The sequence below is a fragment of the Thalassophryne amazonica genome, chromosome 2 (genome assembly GCF_902500255.1).
Source record: "Thalassophryne amazonica chromosome 2, fThaAma1.1, whole genome shotgun sequence".
Lineage (NCBI taxonomy): Eukaryota > Metazoa > Chordata > Actinopteri > Batrachoidiformes > Batrachoididae > Thalassophryne > Thalassophryne amazonica.
In genome coordinates, this window is record NC_047104.1 from 30,506,138 (window position 1) to 30,530,432 (window position 24,295).

Here is a 24,295-nt window from a genome sequence, read left to right on the forward strand (position 1 = left end):
TGGCGTGAGTGATAAGGAGCATTGTTTATTGAAACATCCTTTGGCGTGAGTGATAAGGAGCATTGTTTATTGTTCTTCGGGTTCATCACCTCGGGGCAGCATCTCCGCTCAGCGGGTGTCCCGCCACACACACACACACACACACACACACACACACACACACACACGCGCGCACACACGCGCGCACACACACACGCACACACACACGCACACACACAGACACAGCGTCTGCAACAGGTTTTACAGCCGTGGGGTCATGTTTCCGCGAGCAGCTCTATGCGTGGGTATTTGACCGTCTTGCTGCAAAGACTTACAACCGAGAGACGGCTATTTGTACCCCTTCTTTAATTTACGAATTAAAAAACAGAAAAGGAAACGTAATAATTTAAGAATTAAAAATATTAAAGGGGCATTAAATAATAGAACACTGATTTATGTTTAATTATTTCAGAATTAGTTAATTCTTTAATACATTAAAAAGATCTAGGTATTTTTTATCATTCTTTAATTCATGAAATAAAATGACATTAAAATATTAGACCCTGGGTGGGAGGGGAGGTATGGCTTGGAGGCGGTGCTTGGCCGGGGTTAGGGGAGGAGCTTGGGGTGGGGCTAGGGGAGGAGCCAGGGGCGGAACTAGGGGAGGAGCCGGGGGCGGGGCTTAGGGGCGGGACATACTGACGTCATCGACTCTGATTGGATGTGACGTCATAAGGGGCGGGGGCTCGGAGGCGGGACTAGGGGCGGGGCTTAGGGGCGGGGCATAATGACGTCATCGATTATGATTGGCTGTGATGTCATAAGGGGCGGGGCTTGGAGGCGGGACTAGGGGAGGGGCTTAGGGGCGGGACATAGTGACGTCATCGATTCTGATTGGCTATGACGTCATAGGGGGGGCGGGGCTTAGTGACGTGGCCGATTTTGATTGGCAGCTGTCACTTTTTTGACGAAAGGTGGGTCAGTTTTCTCTCTAGCATCTCACCCATGTCATTTAGGTTCTTCAGACTTTATTTTGAGTAAATGCTTCAGGGGAGCATTAGCATGGAAAAAAACCTTTCAGCTGCCCCGCCTATTTAAGCATTTTCCTTTATTTGTCTCTCACATGCCTGGAAAAGCTCCTCACCATCTAACCATGTCCTTTAGGTCCTTCAGACTTTTCAGTAAAATGGTTCTTGGGACCATGAGCATGACTAAAACCTTTTAGCTTTTGGGGGGCTCCACCCCCCCAAACTCCCCGCCCTTTTAAGCATTTTCCTTATTTTGCCTTTCAGCTTCTGAAGGTTCTCTTCCCTCATTCTCTCCACCTTTTTAAGCATTTTGCTTTTTTGCTTTTCAGCTGACCCCCCTAATTACAGCCCTCTTAACCCCCTGCCACTTTAAGCATTTTTTTTAATGTAGATGTAAATTAATATTCAGTTTTCAGCAAGTTGACAGTAGGGCTGTACAATATGGCCAAATTATCGTATCTCAATATTGTCATATAAATTGTCATGTAAATGTCACATATACATACTGTCCATATTCTTGAGCCGCTGAGGTGGGTAGGGAGAGTTCTCATGGGATAAAAAAGCTTTTCAACCTACCATCCCTGGTTCTCAAGACCAGGCACCTAAGTGGCTCTACTCTTTCTCTCTTTTTTTTAAAGATATTTAGGTGTACCTTAGAAAACACTAGTAGAGTTCCACCTTAGATTTGGAATGTGTAATAGAAGATATACCTTACCGAATTTTCATATTAATATGATATACGATATGACTATGATTTGACACAAAGTGCAGCAACAGTGAAAGTTAAACATTCTTAAACAAAACAGTAATGATACCCAGCCTAGTCTCACATTTTTTTTCGTGCTCCTGTCAAATTTTCGTGACTGGGTTTTTTTTTTTTTTTACTCACTATTCCTAACCCCTCCTACCCCCGACCCTAACCTTAACCATAAACTAATGTTACTCTTCCACCCCCCCCACCCCCCCCCCCCCCCCCCCCCCCCCCCCACACACACACACACACACTTCACTTTTAAGTTTGTGCAGCCATCACGGAATGAATTAGAATTAATTTGTGCAGCCGTGAAGAAAATGAAAAAGTACAAAAGTTTCTTTCACCAAAACATCAAATCTCAGCTTTCATCTCAAATCTACTTTCTGTCAAATTGCAGCTGAACTTTCAGGTCTTCTTTTTAATAAAATCCTCCTCTACACCACTTCATCAAGAAGCTGGATTTTATATTTTTAATTCATTTATATCAAGTTGTAGAGATTTGCTTTCAGTTTGAGTTAAGGAAGATAATGTTAGAAAAAAAAATCTATTTGAAATGGAATAAACAAATTAAAATGTGTGAAATACCAAGTGTTCCAATACTTCTTAGGGCAATTGAGAAACACTGAGGAGCAGCATCTTACATCTCATATGGGTGATTCTTAGACTACGGGCACTTATGTCCTTTGATCATATTGTATGAAAAACAGAAAAAAGGGGAAATTTCACACTTTTATAGTTATCTTTACAATGAAAGTGTTTTAAGAAATTTGTTCTAGTAGTCTATGATGACTTTTTCACCTTTTTTCAGCATCATTATATGCAAATATTGCTGTTTTGTGCTTGTCCCACACCCAGACTTTTGATCTTCAATGATAAAAATGAATGGTAAAAAAACATTTTTTTTCTAATGTTTTAAAATATCTCTGAATAAAATATCAGTAAAATAATCAAAACATAATTGGGGTATTCAATGTCATACAACTGTTGTGATTTTTTTAAACAAAATGTAGTTGTCCCACACTATTGCCATAATTTCCACCACAACACTGTAATGTCACTTTAAACAGTTTGTATGAAAGATTGTTTGGGTAGTTTCTATGGAGATAAACAGTGACATCAGAGCACATGTATATAGCGCCAAATCACAACAAACAGTTGCACCAAGGCGCTTTATATTGTAAGGCAATGGTGTGGTGGAAATTACATTTACAAGGCCAATAGTGCCCATAGTTAAAGAATCACCCATATATAGTGCATCAGATAAGAGAATATTTAGAGTGGAATCCTACAAATGATGATACAATCATCAAATTTGGCACAAATAATCCATAGACATGAACTCTTTAAAAAAACTGATTGGCCACTTGAATTTTCAAGAGGCAGCCAGGTAGGGGTCAATTGAAGAATTACACAAGGGTCTAAATCAGGGGTGGGCCAGGTTTTTGCATGATTTCACTGATTAATTAATATCACTTTGAGCAGATGGAATCAGTTAATCACTGAAATATCCTGGTGGAATCATTGGCTGCAAAGAAAACCTGGACCCTCTTGGCCCTTTCTGGAACCCAAATTAAAGGAGAAATGTTGCTTTTAACAACCTGGACCTCATTTCTGGCATAAAATACGGTCGTTTACTCACCAATATAAGTTTGGTGTGATTAGAAGTCCAACGTTCAAACAACATGTTCAGTTCAAATCTGGAGCAAACATTTTTTTTCTTCTACTAAGGTGGATTAGAACTTTTTGTGGTGCACAGCACAAATTACTGGACAGGAGGAACCTAGCAGTCAATGTGACTCACTGATTTGAAAATGCAGCTCTTTCAACCAGATGTGTGGTGCTGTGACATGTCAATCATCTGTGTCCAATCACATTTCAGGAGAGTCCAGTGAAACCCCGGCCTCCACTCTGGCTTCACCCATGCCAGGAAGTGTTTGACATTTGAAATTTCCTGTTTCACTGTGACTGATAAATTGGTACTTCCTGTTTGAGTGTAAGCTTGCCACTGAGTTCCCGTGAGATTCCATGGGATCTCGTCTGTCAATCTAGGAAGTGTTTGACATTTGAACATTTCCTGTGTTACTGTGGATTTGAATTTTGGCACTTCCTGTTTAGGATGCCCTGTACCATGAGTGAGCTTTGCGCCGCTGTGCAATGCTTCTCTCATATTATTTTATTTTATAACTAAGTGACATATATCTCTTTGGCTCCTGGTGGAATATGAAGATCAGAATCCTTGCTCATGAGGCCAATAGTCCACCAGGTCAGCTGAATGGGAATCCCCACTAACCAAGCTTGTAGGAACATATTCCAATCTGGATCACTAATTTTATGTAAGGATTCTGATTTTGGCCACCATTTGATGCTATACCATTTTTATATAGAGCACAGTGACCGAATGCCATAAAGGTTTGTACTAGTGTTGTGCCACACGTGATCTGATGCTTCCTTGTCTGATTCCTTGTTAGTATGACCGCCACACTGGCCAGTGTGGGAGCCGCCAGTATTCCCAGTGCGGGCCTTGTAACTATGCTGCTCATCCTCACGGCAGTGGGGCTTCCAACTCAGGACATCAGCCTGCTCGTTGCTGTCGACTGGTTACTGTAAGTACAGCGTGTGCATAAATACCTTTTGAGCAGAATCACCAAAGAAATTCACAAATATCCTTCAGTCCCATAGCAGAGATTTTGTTTAACCAGTACAAGCCCAGAATAATTTCAGATGACATCATTTATTCAGGAGGAATCGTACGAGATTCTGTTATCATCTTAACCTGCCTATTAATTGTAAAACCATAAATGCCGTTCTCCGTGCCCCCCCCCCCCCCCCCCCCCCCCAAAAAGCACAATATATTATGTGTGTGGGGGACGGGGAAGAGGATACTGAATTAATGTTTGAGAATATGGAATGAAGCTCCATCAAGTTGGATGGGGAGCGTCTGTGCACAGCCATTTTCAGATCTCTCCAGAGATGCTCAATCTGATTCAGGTCTGGTCTCTGGCAGGGCTACTCAAGGACATTCGCAGAGTTGTCCTGAAGCCACTCCTTTGATATCTTGGCTGTGTGCTTAGGGTCATTGTCCTGCTGCAAGATGAACCATCGCCCCAGTCTGAGATCATGAGCACTCTGGAGCTTTGGAGGTTTTCATCTAGGATGTCTCTGTACATTGCTACATTCATCTTTCCCTCAATCCTGACTAGTCTCCCAGTTCCTGTCACTGAAAAACATCCCCTCAGCCTGATGGTGCCACCACCATGCTTCACTGTAGGGATGGTGCCTTGTTTCCTCCAAACATGACACCTGGAATTCATGCCAAAGAATTCAATCTTTGTCTCATCAGACTAGAGAATTTTGTTTCTCTGATCTGAGAGTCCTTCAGGTGCTTTTTGGCAAACTCTAGGTGGGCCATGTGCCTTTTACTAAGGATTGGCTTCCGTCTGGCCACTCTACCATACAGGCCTGATTGGTGGGTTGTTGAAGAGATGGTTGTCCTTCTGGAGGGTTCTCCTCTCTCCACAGAGGAATGCTGCAGCTCTGACAGAGTGACCATCAGGTTCTTGGTTGCTTCCCTGACTAAGGCCTTGCTCCCCTGATAGCTCAGTTTGGATGGGCAGCCAGCTCTGGGAAGAGTACTGGTGGATGAGAACGTCTTCCATTTATGGATGATGGAGACCACTGTGCTCATCGGGACCTTCAAAGCAGCAGAAATATTTCTGTATCCTTCCACAGATTTGTACCTCGAGACAACCTTGTCTTAGATGTTCTACAGAAAATTCCTTTGACTTCATGCTTGGTTTGTGCTCTGATATGCACTGTCAACTGTGGGACCTTATATGTAGCCAGGTCTGTGACTTTTCAAATCATGTCCAATGACCTGAATTTACCCCAGGTGGACTCCAATTATTGCTATAGAAACATCTCAAAGATGATCAGTGGAAACGGGATGCACCTGAGCCGAAGTTTGAGCTTCACGGCAAAGGCTGTGAATACTTACGTACATGTGATTTATTTTATATATATATATATATATATATATATATATATATATATATATATATATATATTTTGCAAAAAAAACCAAACTCTTTTGCATTTGTCATTTTGGGATTTTGTGTGTAGAATTTTGAGGAAAAAAAAAAAGAATTTCATCCATTCTGGAATAAGGCTGTAACATAACAAAATGTGGAAAAAGTGACATTCTTTCTGGATGCACTGTAATCACATTTACAGTGATTCAGTTATGTAGAAACTCATCTGTGGTGAATACTTAACTTTGCAAAAGCAGATTATTCTGAAGTATAAATTGTAAATCCTTATCTGTTTCCTCTTTGTGTATTTTATGAATCATTTATGATTCTACTGCAAGAGATCATTATTTCTTTTGTGCAGTATTTGACTTTTCATGGTGTCTCAGTAGTCATTTCAAATATAATGCAATACTAAATTACCCTCGGCTTTAAGAGCATAAAAATAGGAAACAGAATATGACCTTTTGACCTCTTAATATAGGTTAAGGTTAGCCATCTTTGAACTTGTCGAAGGTCTGTGTCCTGAATGTTCCCTGTGAATTTGAATTCCCCGGCTGTAATAGGACTGGACTTATTCTGAACACAGACAGACGTACGGACAGATAGATGGATGGACGCAAGGCCTTCGCAATACCCGATGGCCATATTTTGGCCTCTAGTAAAAACAATGTGATTTGTCACAGGCCACACAATGCGATTATCACGATACACGTGATGCATTCTTCCACCCCTACGGGGAAATTAAAGGAACACCAGCAGGTTTTGTACGCTGTTCTCTCTGTTCCAGTCTGTCTGTTCCCCAGCTCATTTTACTTTCCCCTCACTCTGCCCTTTCGCATGCAGGGATCGCTTCCGTACATCAGTTAACGTGGTTGGTGACTCATACGGAGCAGGAATTGTCTACCACCTTTCCAAAGACGAGCTTGACACGTTTGATGCTCAGCAGGTTCGACTTGATGACTTTGACATCACAAAGGCACAATCCTACTTTGAAAATAACTCCAACCAGAATGTGTTTGCTGCCCACCACAACGCCATCCTGTTAGATGACTGCAAGGTACATTTCACTTTAACAGATATAGAGACCTGTATGTAGATGGTCCTTCTGAATTTGTTGTTTTTTTCTGTTTGATTTCCTAAACTTATACTGATATCAACAGAATATATATTTTTCATTGTAAATTAAATAAAAATGAATTTAACAATATATGATGGGCTTTATATTTATGTGTCACTATTACTGTGGAGGTCAATAAAGCTCTGGCCCAGTCACATTTTTTTATTATACAGTCACCAAATGTATTATATTTTTTTCACCAATTTTAACCATAACCATAACCCTTATGCCCCCCCCCCCCCCCCCCCCCCGCCCCTCGTATCATCCCAGATTACATCACTTTTTGTGACACCATCACAAACTTGGCATGAGATCAGGTTGAACTGCACCTAACTGGTACAGTACTATTTACCTGTATCTGGAACTATCACCAACTAATGTGCGTGTTACCTGAAGTCTAGCCCAGTGTGGTGCAAATGGTATTGTACTTCTTGAGTTGTCACCCAGAATATGATCTAAACCTGCTCATGGGAGAAATTAAACATGCTCATTTAAATCCAACACCCAAAGGCTTATGAAGCTGTCCTGCCAATCTAGGTCTCAGTTGGCACTCTCCCTGGAATGTATCATCTGAGGTTGAATGGGTCTTCTGCCCATTCTAGTTGGATGGATTTCAAATCACAATACCTTAAGGGCTTTAACTGTTTTAATTTTGTCACTCACTGCCACAGAAAAGCTTCAGTTCAAAGTCTGAGGACAAAATGAACATGATGAAACTAAACATTGCCGTTTCAATAGTGGTACATTAATCCACTTATCAGCATTAACGATATACATCATGTCCCATATCAGGCACTCACTCCTGTATGAAATGTTATACAATAAGAAGTTAACGGAAAAAAATAGGTAGCCTGAAACACATCTTTAAGCAAAATCAGGTCTATAGGTTCCTTGTCCATCTCCTATCTCACAAAGGTGCCTGTTGTGGATTGCAATCTATTTACAGTGTTTCAAAACATTTTGATATCATTTGAGATGTAAATATCTGAGTAACTACATAGTCCAGGTAAATTAAACTAAACAGGCTTTTTGAGTAAAATAAGATTTATTCATCAAAACGTGAATGAGAAATTCAAAGATATGTGGAATTCATGAACAATTTCACAAGCATTCAATATGCGCGCAACCTGTGAAACTGTCGTTGGAGGAATCTTGGTTTCCAGACTTTCCTTTCAACACACACAATGCCTTTTCTTTTCCAGTGAATTGTTGGGAAGGTGTCGTAGCACGGACCCACAACAGGGGGCGCAAATGAACGGACAATGAGTAAGCCAAAAGGTAACAATTTACTGTTGTGACAATACACAACTAAACGTACAGAAATTACAAAGTCAATGAACACCAGGTGACGTGTGGGCAGGCTCGAAGATAGAAGACCCCGACGAGAGAGAGACCGCGTCCCACACGGCCTCCACCACCAACGGTCTGAAGAACACCGGAGCCGCCAAGTCCCGAATCCCCAGGTGACCTCTGTCTTCGGCTGTCGACCCTGGTACTGCTGGCAGAAAGCAGAGAAAAGATGAATGAGTGTAAATCCTTACACTCAGCGGTCTATAGTCTGTACACAGTTAGGAGGAGAACCTCCACCTCCGAATCGCACACTCGTGCAGCTCCTAGTGTGACCACTTATCTGTAGCGCGGTTGTCGTCGTCACGCTCCACGCCACTTCCCAGATAAGGGTGAACACCACAGGATACCGGCTGCAACAGAAGTTCAGAATCCTACACAACGTGTTAATCAGCAGAGAGATTACCTCACGGTAGTCGATTTCTCGGCGAGGAGGTGGAGTCACGATCCGGCTTTTAAGATGGTGATGATGATGATGATGAACGAGTGACAGCTGGTGCAGGGGATGAATGACAGCTGTCACTTCTTCAGGGTCCGGCGCCCTCTCGTGCTTGGAGCCCGCACTCCAAGCAGGGCGCCCTCTGGTGGTGGTGGGCCAGCAGTACCTCCTCTTCAGCGGCCCACATAACAGGACCCCCCCTCAACGGGCGCCTCCTCCGGGTGTCGGCTGTAGAACTCGGCCAGGAGGGCCGGGTCCAGGATGAAGCTCCTCTTCACCCAGGAGCGTTCCTCAGGTCCATACCCCTCCCAGTCCACCAGATATTGGAACCCCCGGCCCTTACGACGGACGTCCAGGAGCCTGCGGACCGTCCAAGCAGGTTCCCCGTCGATGAGCCGGGCAGGAGGCGGCGTAGGTCCAGGTGCACAGAGGGGCGAGGTGTGGTGAGGCTTTATACGGGACACGTGGAATACCGGGTGGATCCGCAGTGAAGCTGGGAGTTGGAGCTTCACTGCGGCCGGGTTGACAATCTTGAGGATTGGGAAGGGTCCGATGTATCTGTCTTTCAGTTTGGGGGAGTCCACACAGAGGGGAATGTCCTTGGTCAAGAGCCACACCTCCTGCCCGGGCTGGAACGTGGGGGCCGGGGACCGTCGGCGGTCTGCATGGGACTTGGCCCTCGTCCGGGCCTTTAACAGGGCAGAGCGGGCGGTCCGCCACACCCGGCGACATCTCCGAAGGTGGGCCTGGACCGAGGGCACACCGACCTCTCCCTCCACCAGCGGGAATAATGGGGGCTGGTACCCCAAACACACCTCAAAAGGGGAGAGGCTGGTAGCAGACGAAACTTGGCTGTTGTGGGCATACTCGATCCAGGCCAGATGGTGACTCCAGGCCGCCGGATGTGCGGAGGTGACACACCGAAGGGCCTGCTCCAACTCCTGGTTGGCCCGCTCTGCCTGGCCGTTGGTCTGGGGGTGGTACCCGGACGAGAGACTCACGGTGGCCCCCAGCTCCTTGCAGAAACTCTTCCACACCTGTGAAGAGAACTGGGGACCACGATCCGAGACGATGTCCGACGGTATCCCATGCAGCCGCATGACGTGGTGGACCAGGAGGTCTGCCGTCTCCTGGGCCGTCGGGAGCTTCGGGAGGGCCACGAAGTGAGCCGCCTTGGAGAACCGGTCCACTATCGTGAGGATTACGTTGTTGCCCTGGGACGGCGGGAGGCCCGTGATGAAATCCAGGCCAATGTGAGACCAGGGGCGATGAGGCACCGGCAGGGGTTGGAGGAGGCCCGTCGTCCTCCGATGGTCTGCCTTGCCCCTGGCGCAGATGGTACAGGCCTGGATGTAGTCCCGGACGTCGGTTTCCAGGGACGCCCACCAGAAGCGCTGCTGGACTACTGCCACGGTCTTACGCACCCCGGGATGACAGGAGAGCTTGGACCCGTGACAGAAGTCCAATACGGCAGCTCTTGCCTCTGGTGGGACGTACAGTCTGTCCTTGGGGCCAGTCCCCGGGTCCGGGCTCCTGGTCAGGGCCTCCCGGACGGTCTTCTCCACGTCCCAGGTAAGGGCGGCCACGACAGTGGACTCGGGGATGATGGTCTCGGTGGGGTTCGACAGCCCCGCTTTGGCTTCTTCTTCGTGCACCCGGGACAAGGCGTCTGATTTTTGGTTCTTGGTCCTGGGGCGGTATGTAATCCGGAAGTCAAAGCGCCCGAAGAACAGAGACCAACGGGCTTGCCTGGGGTTCAGCCGCTTGGCGGTCCGGATGTACTCCAGGTTCCGATGGTCAGTGAAAACCGTGAAGGGCAACGAAGCCCCCTCCAGCAGGTGTCTCCACTCTTCAAGAGCCTCCTTCACCGCAAGAAGTTCCCGATTGCCAACGTCATAGTTCCGTTCAGCTGGGGTCAACCTGCGGGAATAAAAGGCACAAGGATGGAGAACTTTATCAGCCTCCACGCTCTGGGACAGCACGGCTCCTATCCCTGAGTCAGAGGCGTCCACTTCTACTACGTACTGGCGATCAGGATCAGGCTGCACCAGAACTGGCGCAGTCGAGAACCGGCGTTTCAACGCCTGGAACGCGGCTTCGCACCAATCCGACCAGGCAAACGGGACCTTGGTGGAGGTCAGCGCAGTCAGGGGGCTAACTACCTGACTGTAACCTTTGATGAACCTCCTGTAAAAATTTGCAAAACCGAGGAACTGCTGTAGTTTCCTGCGGCTTGTTGGTTGGGGCCAATCTCTCACCGCCGCAACCTTAGCCGGATCAGGGGCGACGGAGTTGGAGGAGATGATGAACCCCAGGAAGGACAAAGAAGTGCGGTGGAACTCGCACTTCTCGCCCTTCACAAACAGCCGGTTCTCCAACAACCGCTGTAGGACCTGACGTACATGCTGGACATGGGTCTCAGGGTCCGGAGAAAAGATGAGTATGTCGTCCAGATATACGAAGACGAACCGATGCAGGAAGTCCCGCAAGACGTCGTTTACCAAAGCTTGGAACGTCGCGGGAGCGTTAGTGAGGCCGAACGGCATGACCAGGTACTCGAAGTGACCTAACGGGGTGTTGAATGCCGTCTTCCATTCGTCTCCCTTCCGGATCCCAGGTGGTACGCATTTCTAAGATCCAATTTCGTAAAGATTTGGGCTCCATGCAGGGGCGTGAACACTGAATCCAACAGAGGTAACGGGTATCGGTTGCGAACCGTGATCTCGTTCAGCCCTCTGTAATCAATGCATGGACGGAGTCCGCCGTCTTTCTTGCCCACAAAAAAGAAACCAGCACCCATCGGGGAGGTGGAGTTCCGGATCAGCCCGGCAGCTAAGGAGTCCCGGATGTAGGTCTCCATTGATTCGCGTTTTGGACGTGAGAGGTTGTACAACCTACTGGACGGGTACTCAACGCCCGGGACTAAATCGATGGCACAATCGTACGGCCGGTGCGGAGGAAGAGTGAGCGCCAGATCTTTGCTGAAAACGTCAGCGAGATCATGGTACTCCTCTGGCACCGCCGATAGATTGGGGGGGACTTTGACCTCCTCATTAGCTGTAGTGCCGGGGGGAACCGAGGATCCTAAACACTCCCAGTGGCAGGCTTCGCTCCACTGCGTCACAACCCCGGACGGCCAATCAACCCGGGGATTGTGCTTCACCATCCATGGAAAGCCCAAAATCACTCGGGAGGTAGATGGTGTTACATGGAACACTATCTCCTCCCTGTGATTCCCAGACACAACCAATGTCACTGGTTGTGTCTGATGTGTGATTAATGGAAGCAGGGTGCCATCTAGTGCTCGCACCTGCAATGGTGCCGGCAGAGCCACCAGAGGGAGCCCTACTTCCCTTGCCCATCTGCTGTCCAGCAGATTCCCCTCTGACCCCGTGTCTATCAGTGCTGGGGCGTGAAGGGTTAACTCCTCACAAAGGATTGTTACTGGGATTCGTGCCGATCTGCGGGGTCTTTCCGCGTGTGTGTTATGGCCCACCCTTAGCCCAGATTCTAAGGACGGGCGTTGTAGTTTGACCGTTCAGGGCAGTCCCTCTGCATGTGCTCACAAGAGCCGCAGACAAAACACTCCCCGCGGGCCAGTCTCCTTTGTCTGTCACTTAATTTAACTTTGGCCCTGCTTGTGTCCATAGCCTCCTCAGCAGGGGGAGCTGTAGCCCCACGGGGCCCTCTGGCAGTGAAGCGTGGGGACAACGTCTTATCGGAACCGGAAGGGGGAGGGACGGCTCGTACCCGGTCACGCCCCCCGGCCTGCTCCCGACGATGCTCAGTCAAACGGTTGTCTAGGCGTATAACCAAATCGACAAGCCCGTCAAAATCCCGCGGTTCCTCCTTCGCCAGTAGGTGCTCCTTGAGGACCGGTGACAGTCCATTTACGAAGGCGGCGCGGAGCGCAACGTTATTCCAGCCGGACCTCGCTGCCGCGATGCGGAAGTCGACTGCATACTCGGCTGCGCTACGGCGCCCCTGTCTTATCGACAGCAGCACGTTCGAAGCAGTCTCGCCTCTGTTAGGATGATCAAACACTTGTTTGAACTCCCGTACAAACCCAGCATAAGACGTTAGGAGCCGTGAGTTCTGCTCCCAAAGCGCCGTAGCCCATGCGCGTGCCTCTCCTCGAAGCAGATTGATAACATAAGCTACCCGGCTAGCATCTGATGCGTACATGACAGGGCGCTGTGAAAAGACGAGCGAACACTGCATGAGGAAGTCCGCGCACGTCTCGACACAGCCCCCGTACGGCTCCGGAGGGCTTATGTAAGCTTCAGGGGATGGTGGGGGGGTTTGTTGAACGACCAGTGGTACGTCTGATTCAGGCCCAGGACCAGCCAGAGGAGGAGCTGCAGCAGCGCCCTGATCGTGCGCTTCCACCCTGGCGGCGAGAGCCTCCACTCTCCGATTAAGGAGGACATTCTGCTCGGTCACTAAATCCAACCGAGCCGTGAAGGCGGTTAAGATCTGCTGCAGCTCACCCAACACGCCTCCTGCTGACGCCTGCGCTCCTGGCTCTGCCATTGGCCGTTCACGCTCGAGCTGACGCCCCTCGGAATCCATGACGATTGGCCGAGAAATCCTGTTGGGAAGGTGTCGTAGCACGGACCCACAACAGGGGGCGCAAATGAACGGACAATGAGTAAGCCAAAAGGTAACAATTTACTGTTGTGACAATACACAACTAAACGTACAGAAATTACAAAGTCAATGAACACCAGGTGACGTGTGGGCAGGCTCGAAGATAGAAGACCCCGACGAGAGAGAGACCGCGTCCCACACGGCCTCCACCACCAACGGTCTGAAGAACACCGGAGCCGCCAAGTCCCGAATCCCCAGGTGACCTCTGTCTTCGGCTGTCGACCCTGGTACTGCTGGCAGAAAGCAGAGAAAAGATGAATGAGTGTAAATCCTTACACTCAGCGGTCTATAGTCTGTACACAGTTAGGAGGAGAACCTCCACCTCCGAATCACACACTCGTGCAGCTCCTAGTGTGACCACTTATCTGTAGCGCGGTTGTCGTCGTCACGCTCCACGCCACTTCCCAGATAAGGGTGAACACCACAGGATACCGGCTGCAACAGAAGTTCAGAATCCTACACAACGTGTTAATCAGCAGAGAGATTACCTCACGGTAGTCGATTTCTCGGCGAGGAGGTGGAGTCACGATCCGGCTTTTAAGATGGTGATGATGATGATGAACGAGTGACAGCTGGTGCAGGGGATGAATGACAGCTGTCACTTCTTCAGGGTCCGGCGCCCTCTCGTGCTTGGAGCCCGCACTCCAAGCAGGGCGCCCTCTGGTGGTGGTGGGCCAGCAGTACCTCCTCTTCAGCGGCCCACATAACATGAATGGCACTTCTATACCTGAAAAGAAAAAAATTAAACATAGAATTTTGATTTGTTTCTACAGATGCTGTTAAAATTTGAGATCACCTGAATTAAAATTGTTCAAGTTATTACATTATGAAATTATATACATTTTCTGAAACATCCTGTATACTAGAGCTCTTGGTGAAATTCTATTGTACCTGCATAATAGTCAATGTCCACCAGATGGAGATATTGCTGCATTTCAAGAAAATTGAGTATAGGCTGCCGAGGGACACAATGACAAACTTGTTGCTTATAGTAGCAGATAAAAGGCAAGTGTTTTTGATTGGTTCGTTGGAATGCTTATAAGTTGGGAACTACAGGGCATAGAAAATATTTTAAGTCTACCGTTGGAAACAGCGCACCATCGAGGTCACTAAGGTTATAAATTACAGAACTTAAAGAGTGCATACCTCTGCCAAGGAAAAATGTTTAAAACTTGGCAACTACAAAAATCTAAGCACAGAGTGCTATAGACTATAAAAAACAAAAAGAAAAAAGATCACTCTACGAGTGCTAGATTTTATTTATAGCCTGAATTGGCTTTCTAAAAACTTGGTTTATCCTGAGGTTCTGCCAAAATTAGTTTTAATGTTCCTTATTAAATATTGGTTTAGTTGCCCAGGTGAAGCTGGGTACCTCTGCTAGTTACTAAAATAAGTCCCTTCAGCTGTTCCCTCAGGGTCACACAGTAGATCCATTGTAGAGCTGGGTGTTTATTTGGCAGAAGTTTTACACTGGATGCCCTTCCTGATACAACTCCACATAGCACGGCGAAATGTAGCAGGTGGTGGGGTTTGAACCAGGAATAGTTCCCACTGAAATCAAGCGCACCATTTGGCCACCACCCCTGCTCCCTCTGCTAGTTACTAATAAATCTTAATCCCAGAAGAAACCATGGAAACTAACATTCACCTGTTACCTCTATCCATGAGAACGTTTTGTTGCACTCACTATAACAGTCGGTCAGCCCACAAACACAATGCCACTCATAGCTCTCCTTGCTTCTCTATGCACATGCTGAAGACTATTTCGTGTTTTTTTCCACAGCTATAAACTGGATTATTCGTACAGATTGAAAAGCAGTTTTCATGTCAACATTTTAATCAAAATTATTATTTTTTTTTTCTTGTTTATTTATTTATTGTACATAGTTTATTTAAAACCTTCTGCAACCACACTTGTTTTGTGGCTAAGTAAGGGGTTATTTTTAAGCATTAATATTGAGTCTAACCTGTTATGTTGTATTTCATGTTGGTACCGTGCTGAAGCACAGAACAATTCTGAAATCTTTATGACTTTAAATGTATTATTGTCAGTTGTAAGGTACATACAGACTGCAGTTTCACCATCAATGAATGTACATATTAAATTTATTTATCATCAAAAGAAATTACAGTTACATAATGATTGCTGTTTCTTTCAAAATTTCCTTCATACAGTACTTTTATTTTATGCAAATGTTTGTACCTTATTTTGCTAAATTGTGTACTAATATTTAATTGGGCAGAGAATCTACAAAATACATGACCAACTATAAAAGTATTGTATATACAGCAAAGTCATCATCAGGTCAACACTGGTTGTAATAAAGAGTTGGTTCTCTGGTCCTGAGTTTTGATAATTTTTATATATTGGTGCCTTGACCCCATCATTAGATGTAATGGATAATTAATTCTGGGTCACTATGAGCACAGATAGTAAGACTGCACTTTCTGCTTATTGATGCTGATCTATGAACACATGAATAACTGAGATCCAAAGAGTCCTCCAGCTTTTTGGAGCAATAGGAGGGGAGCTAAGACCACCGCTGATGCATCTCCACCCAGAACTAAGACAAACCAAATGTTTTAGGTTGCTCAGATGACTCCAAAACACCATCAGTTTCTTCCCCAAAATAAAAACTGTGAATATTATTTCTGTTGTTCGTTGCTATGGTTTGCTTTAGGAGCATTTTAATGGAAAATGGTCCTTTGGCATTTTATTATATTAGATGTCACTTTGAATTTAAAACTCATGTAAGAAATTATTTTGGCACAAATGTATGTATTGTGACCTAAAATGTTTCTTTTTTCATGAAATATTTTGAAAATTAAGTTATGTGGTTTTTATAACATTTTGGATGTCATCCTAAATATATCTGGCTACAGGTTAGTTTTTATTTTGGAAATATGCTGATTGTATTTTGGCATCTTCTCAGGAACTTAAAAAGTTTGTTTCATTTAGTTTTTTATTACTATTTTATTTTTATGTAAAGGGGTTGTCTGAGCTCCTCTGTGACAAAGTGAGCAGAACAAATTGAAACTGAACAACAGTTTTTTCTTTTCTTTTCTTTTCTTTTTTCTGTCAGTTACCTAGCTATGCTCACAGTCCCGGAATAAATTGGAGATGATTCAAAGTAGCTTGTGTACCTTGAAGAACTGATGCATTTCAGGGACTTTGTTTGAATAAAATAATATTTGGCTGACAACACTCGAGAGCTGACTTGGTGTTCTGGGTTTCCTCTGGTTATATTGTCATCTCTGGTGGTAAATATGAAGTGTACCATCAACAGAGAATGAATAACTAGAGAACATTATTCATGGTTAATTCCTGGGCACTTTCATGTTACAGGGTACATAGTGAAAAATGGGTATTAATAGTGAAATTGTGACTAGATTCTTTAGTTTATTTCAGTAATATGAGTTTATTGTATGTAGGCCCACATGGTGAATAATCATACCAATTTTCTAAGCTTTACCATGATTTATTAAAAAGTTATGGCTGGAAATATGGCTGTTTTGTGTGTCGAAAAATAAGTGTATATTTCAACTTGCATCGTTATTAAATTATAAAATGCAAGACTATAATTTATATATTAAAAACCCTTGTTTGGCATCTTCCAATACTATCGTATCCATTTATTTAATGCTGGTGAAGATATTTTTTTCAACTAATGTACTTTTTTGTCATCCTTGGAAACTTGGAAATTTAGTTGAAAAATTGTCTCCTCCAAGACAAGGCTTCAAAAATACCAAAAACAAAACAACAGATTTATTCCTTTTTACAGTTGCCATACAAAATACCCAGCCTGTATTTCAAAGGGATAAAATTTGATACAATGTCGCAACAGTGTTCCAAAACATGACATCTTTTCATTAAACATTTTATCCACTCCAAGGCAGGAAAGTGTGGGGATAGATTCAGGAAGGATTTTTGGAGAGGTGAATGATTGCATCAAAATCCAATGGGATACACATTTTTGCTTTTGTTCGGGATTTGTTTCTATGATAAGTCGCATATTTTCTAAATAGGAGATACAAGTATTTTATTTTGCCCTGTTTGACACATTTTGCACACCCTTTAATGTGAAAGTGCCCATATATACTTTTGTCATATCTTAATTACCTTAACATTTTAAACCATTTTTAACAATATTGTCATAGTTTACTTAGTCAGGCAAGTCAGCTGAGGTTGTTAACCTGTAGTTATGTTCACTGAGTCAAATTTGTCACCAGAAAACAGTTACGAGTGAAGATTTTGTTTGCTCTCTGAGCAAACCAAACTTTTACTCTCATTTCATGCAGAAAAAAAAAAAACGTGTCAGATTGCCTGCACTGAAACACAGTACCAGTGATAATTAAAGTTACCTCACGTGAAACCCAGAATTAAAATAAAGTTCAGAGTCTTTCCAAGTGGTGAAAACTAAGGCTGCAGCTGGAGTTTGTTCCTGCAAATCAGGCAGTTTGTACATTTGGCCTGCAGACGCTGACTGCAGCATGCTCTTCATACACGTGATAACCTGTCCTGGCACTTTGACTTTAAACCATGTGCAGATAATCTGCGTGTGCACAGGTAATGAGTTCTTGTCGTGCCTGTTTAGTCTGTGCTCATCACTGAAAAAGGAGAATGTTTGAACCAACTTAAAAAAATTGTTACAATTTGTAAAAACCTGAATGAATTAAGTTGTTTGAACTTAAGTTTGAAAGTTAAATCAACTCTAACGTACAAACTTAAGTTCAAACAACTTAATTCATTCAGGTTTTTACAAATTGTAACTTTTTTTAAGTTGGTTCAAACATTCTCTTTTTTCAGTGCAGTCACACACTCATTTGGCTTCCAGAGCTCACAAACCTCCAACAACCAATCAATGAAGCCAATGGGTTTCAGATGAATCTCTATTGTTTTTGTTTGATTTTTAATTTGATTGGATTTAATGGCTGTGTTTGAATTTTTTGTTTGTTTGTTTGTTTTTACCCCTGTCTGATTTAAGTCCCAGCTTCTGAATTCCTGTTGAAAGTGCCTCCTTACACTTTGTATATATACTGTATGTAAGCAAAATGTATGTGTGTATTGTGTGTGTGTGTGTGTGTGTGTGTGTATATATATATATATATATATATATATATATATATATATATATACACACACAGTAGATATCAGTTGTTCTCTGAATAGGTGGTTAACACCCCAACAAACCTCATTTGTTTATTGATAGGAGCATTTTTTGAAATTTATTGTAGGTTTACTTTTGTTGAAACCAAATTTTATGAGAAAATAAATGGTACAGTTCGCCGGAAAAAAACATGCTGCTTCCTGTTCTATGTGCCGTGAGAAAAACATGGATAAGCTGCACTTGTTAAACAAACTGCAGTTGAAGAGAACCTGAGCCCCATCGTTACGATGAGTACATTTGTTGGATAAGTTTGAGTTGGAATTTTATGGAGATAATGTTGCTGAGTGTGAAACTGTGTTCACCACAGAAAGTAGGGGCAGGCCTCGTGCACAGCTCACCAAGTCGCAACCACCGCTTCACTTTCAGCTACATTCTGCCCTGACAGTCGCACTTTCAAGTGTAAAGTTAATTTTGATAGTGTACTAGAGTAAAATAATATCCAAAGTCATTTAAATGGTCGGAAAAGTCTTTTACTTTCTTAACTCACCATTTCAGTTATGTTTTTGAAAGAATTGAGAGTAATGTAGCATTTAGGAAAATTGTGTAGTTTGCATTATTTACTGTACCAGTCAAACATTTGGACATTATGTCCAAACTTTTGACTGGTAGTGTATGTATACTTATTAAAAGCCTACCTGTCATTATACATCCTGTAAAGTCAACAATCGCGCTTCATGGCTTTTACAGGGTTTTATGGGGCTGGTATTTGCCACTCCTTGGTGATACCTTTGTATGGGTCAATCTGCAGGACAGCTGCTTTTATGTTCCAGTACTAATGAAGGCAGCTACAGTTCAAGTCAGCATGTGAGACTCTCACTTCATCACTGATGTAATGTGTCACAATGACGGATCTGAAACATAAAGCCTTTTTCTCCAAGAATGCTGTATCGTAAAATCTCTGTGTATATTTCCTCTCTCTTTGTGGTTTTGTGTACATATTGATCTAAAATGTCTCTGTGCTAGAAACCCTTCAATGACTTTTCCCTCTGACATGTCATTTGTTTTCACTGAAAATACAAACAAAATAAAATCTGAAATGGCACAAGCATATTTGTCTGACAAGCTGATGAAACGTGCAAATGGTTTAACAGTGTAAATATTGATGGAAACAAATAAACATTTATTGACAAATGGATGCCTTTATTTCCAGAGTTGACCAAGAGAATCTCTCAAGTTTTCAGGATTGAGGCAAACTCTTTGTTTCTTTCTTTCTCAGGACGATATCACAGAAGATTCTGAAGCCTTTCCAAAGTCTTTTTGTGGAGTCATTTGGTCTTTTATTGTAGCTGCATCTGTGCAATAATCATGCTGTTTATTCGACATCTTGATACCCAGAGACCAACCAGGTGGAGGCTTTGTCTTGACCTGCTCACCAACGCAGATTTCAACAAATTTGTTAGGGATTAAAATAGACTTTTTATGCATAGATGATGTCATATCGTTTACTTTAACACACAACAAAATGGGATCAAAAACAAAACTATGGCATTTGAAGGATTCAGTTGCAAAACCCAATAATTCCAAAAATCACACATTTTTAGTTGACTGTCAGGCACTCAGCTGCTTTGGTAACTATCGGGGTGAAAAATAAAGAAGAATTTAAACGTACGAGTTTCATTTTATTTATGGAACTCTGTATTTTCAAACACATTTTTATTTAAATGCCATTTTAAACTGACATTTCTACATTTAAAAACAATGGGCTGACTGGGAACTCTTCATTTAGATTTCTGAGTGTAAGACTTTATATTATTCATTTATTTTGCCCCATCGCATATTTGTGATGTCATAAAATGAGAGTATTAGATAGATCAAAGGAAATCCTGTCAAGTAATCTTAAAGCAATGAAACAAAGAACGAAGCATTCTGAGTCAGATCTGGATCTCTTCGCTGACCCACTGACCAGCTCGCCACAAGATCTGGTTGAAATCTGTTTGGTGCTTCTCAAGATATTGTGAATTCAGGTGAACAGGGGAACCCCACTTAATTTGCTTGATGACAGAAGTCACACATTTCCAGGAGCTGGACCTGTCAGAATTTACAATGTATTATGCCATATTTTATGGAGTGTAAAATTGTATCTGATAAAAAAATATCCCTTGAAGAGGAAAAACCTATACATATGTCACACCAGAGTATAAATTGCACTTTTTCTGTATTATTAGCTCTTGAACTGGGATTTTGGTGCATTGTTGTAGTGTACATTTTATTATTGGCATTTATCGTTTGTTATTAACAATATATTTTGTTAAGTGCTTGATTCCTGGGAAAGTCCAATTTAAGTTGTCATTATAGTTAGGGAATAACCCCGTTCTGTCTGATGATTTGCGGATGGTAATGCTGGATTTTGCATTCACAAATGGGGGATTTTCAAGATTCTCCGCCATCTTGAATCCGAGACTTCCAGTTATTGAGCCTCTCGCATGTTTGGCGTCATTAGCAACAAGATGTTGGACTTGGGAGGTTGGACAAAGTTGGACAACTGTCAAACGGAACGCTGACTACAGGAATTATGCAAATGATCAGGAACTGTCAAGACAGAAAGCAAAACGGAATACAGACGACTTGAAGTTGTCATTGGGAATCGTACAGGAATGAGGCTGGACGGCGGTTAAATGATGTCTCTGAAAGTCAACGTAAGTCCAGATTTATTGTTTCGTTTTGGCTTCAGTGTCCTTCGTTAGTGCTGTGTGACTGGGGCTGTTGTGTGGGCCGCTGAAGAGGAGGTACTGCTGGCCCACCACCACCAGATGGCGCCCTGCTTGGAGTGCGGGCTTCAAGCACGAGAGGGCGCCGGAGCCACTGGGAGTGACAGCTGTCACTCATCCTCAGCACCAGCTGTCACTCATTCATCTCATCACCATCACCATAAAGGCCGGACTGCAACTCCACCTCCTCGCCGAGAAATCAGCTACCATTCAGGTAATTTTCTCTGCTGACTTAAAACATTGAGTAATAATCTGAACTTCTTTGCAGCCGTTTTCCTGTGGTTTCCTTATCTGTGGGATTGGCGTTTGGTGTGCTCAGCGACGGCTTCGCTTCACACTCCAACCAGATAAGTGGTTAGACAGGAGCTGCACGAGTGTGTGATTGGAGGTGGAGGTTTTCCCTCCTAACTGTATACAGACTGGGATTACTGAGTGTGCGAACTCACACTCATCAGGACTGTCTCTGTTCTCTGCCAGCAGTACCGGGTCTGACTGCTGAAGACAGCGGCCACCTGGGGCGCAGGGCGGCTCCGGTGTTCTTCAGCTCTGTTGGTGGTGGAAGCTGTGTGGGATCCGGCTCTTCTCTCGCCAGGCGTCTTCTATCGTTGAGCCTGCCCACACGTCACTTTGTGTATAATTGACAGTCCACCATATTGTTATTGTCTGTACGTCGTTGTGCGATTCACAACATTAAATTGTTACTTTTGGCTTATCCATTGTCCGTTCATTAACGCCCCCTGTTGTGGGTCCGTGTCACGACACTTTCACAACAGGGGCTTTGTTGCTAGGAAAGTTCAATGACCAAAATACCAACATTCTGGGCGCAATGAACATCTTTTCACTATTATTTGATTTCTTTGTGTGACTGACACTGTTATTCAAGCATTCATAAGGCTATTCCTACTGCCACACAACTCCAACCACACACAAGAAAGTTTCTTGACAGTTCTTGTTATTGAAAGAAACCGCGTCTCCCTAACCGGATAGAGTTGTGACATCATCACGCATGCATGTAGGTGCCCTCTAGTTGGATCTTGAAAATCCCCTATTGAGCGTTATGGTCGCAAATAGCCGTTTAGCGGCACCGCTAACACGTCGCCAGTAAAACGGCTATTTACAACCGTAATCCAGCATTGATGTCTGCAAATCATCATGGGGGTTATTCCCATTCTAATCCAATTCCAACGTTTGCATGGTTTATTTTTCTGTAAGTGATTCAGTCGGCGAATCATTGTGAAAGGGTGTGGACAAGTCGTCAAAGCTTACCGGCCTTGCAGCAGTGTCTTCGTGCCAAACTGGAAATTCTGTGAGCAGACCCACAGATTTCTCCATCTTGTCAGCTGCATTGAGTAAAATCCACGATAAATCCATTGATCAATCCAGTTAAATCCATTAATTCCACGCAGGTCTGCATTGTCCGCCCTGCACTAGTTTCTGTCGCCCACAGGTGACAGTGCAATTACTTATATCTGTGTAGCAGCGCACACAGTCACAGGCACAGTCACAGACTAATACATTAAATGTGAAATGGTTTTAATATTTTGCCACTGTTTACCCGAAATTTTATGGTCTGAAATCTCACGCGATTAACCAATCAGATTTGCGGAAAAATGTAATTGGATTAGAATTACTCTTATTAACAATGAATATGCAGTATTTTGGTATATAAGTCACAGGGCCTCCCAATTGAGTAAAAAAGCCACAACTTGCACTCCAGAAAACATGGTACCTCTCATCTCATCTTCATCTGCTTATTCAGGATTGGCTCACGGGGAACATGGTACATGTATAATAATAAAAAAATGCTGTACAAGCAGCTGAGTCTGCACATTTCATGTACACACAAATTCACAAGTAGATTTTTATTCTTAAGTTATGCTGGGCTGACACGTCAAGGAAAGGCAGAAAAGCTGATCCAAGACCAGCTGCTCACTTTTGTTCATAAAGAAGCTGAAAAGCCATCAAAGTTGGTCAGTAACACAGTGACGACTCTACCTAATGCAAATGTTTGATTGGCATTCTCCATTCCAGCTGCTATATACTGACACATCATAAAACCAACAAAGGTCCAGTCCACAATAAATTACAATCTACAGACCTCAAAATGACAACAACAAATAATAATAATGAAAAAGTGATTTTTACATGACTGCACAGTCATACACTTGGCCTCACTAACATGTAGGTTACATCATTATACACACTTTCTTTGCAGCATATTGTGCGAGAGAAAATGAAACACTGGAGAGAGTTTTTCCCCTTTTGAATAAATGGCATTTGTTTTTCTTATCAGATCATATGTACAGGGTGAACACAAAAACACTCCTTGGTTTCAAATATTTATAAGATCAAAAGTGACATGAATAATTTTACAATTTTGAAGAAGAATATGCAAAAGAGAAAAAAAAAACTTGATGAGTTTCTCCAACTGCAGATACCAAAATTGTAAAATTATTCATGTTACTTTTGATATTATAAATATTGGAAACCAAGGAGTGTTTTTGTGTTCACCCTGTATATTCTATAGTAAATTAAAAAAAAGTTGAAATGGCAATAAATACATCAACAAAAGCAGTGCTGAGTCTTTAAGGGTCAGCTTGAAATCAGACTGTGATTTGTTTCAGATCCGTCACAGAAACATCCACTTCAGCAGCTTCCATTGTTTGATTGATCACTTTCAGTTTGGAGGTTCAGTGCAATGACCCGTTCTCTGGAAGCTCATCCAGGGGGATGACTATGTACCCTGATAGTTTTGCATGTTCTCTTGGCTTATCCTGTTTGTGCATTAGTTCCTCGAGCTCTACCTCCATCTGCTTGTTGGAGGAGTTGGCTTGAGCCTCTGGCTGAGGCACCTGATTTGGTCTGTTCCAACTACACAGGAGGGAAAACAAAAACCAATGAGAATTAGCTTGTAATTCTGTAAGCCCTGTTATATCAATATGATCTTTTTTAGTGTTTAATTCTCACTTGTCTCTGGTAGCAACGGCGACGCACAGCAACACCAGAACCGTCAGTCCAACAAGAAAACCAAGGATGATGATCCAACCTGGTGAGATTGGTCACAGACTACGTTTACA

General features: G+C 43.7%; 1 protein-coding gene across 2 annotated transcripts in view; it reads left to right on the forward strand.

The window, feature by feature from the left end:
* LOC117523189 (excitatory amino acid transporter 2-like) overlaps positions 1 to 6,986 on the forward strand; it is an 88,860-nt gene extending 81,874 nt beyond the window's left edge. For both annotated transcript variants that reach the window (XM_034184636.1, XM_034184645.1), the window contains 2 exons: positions 4,230 to 4,364; positions 6,633 to 6,986. In XM_034184636.1, coding sequence (XP_034040527.1) covers positions 4,230 to 4,364; positions 6,633 to 6,885 — 388 coding nt within the window. In that variant the 3' untranslated portion in view covers positions 6,886 to 6,986. The remainder of the gene's footprint in view (positions 1 to 4,229; positions 4,365 to 6,632) is intronic.
* Positions 6,987 to 24,295: the final 17,309 nt, after the last annotated feature.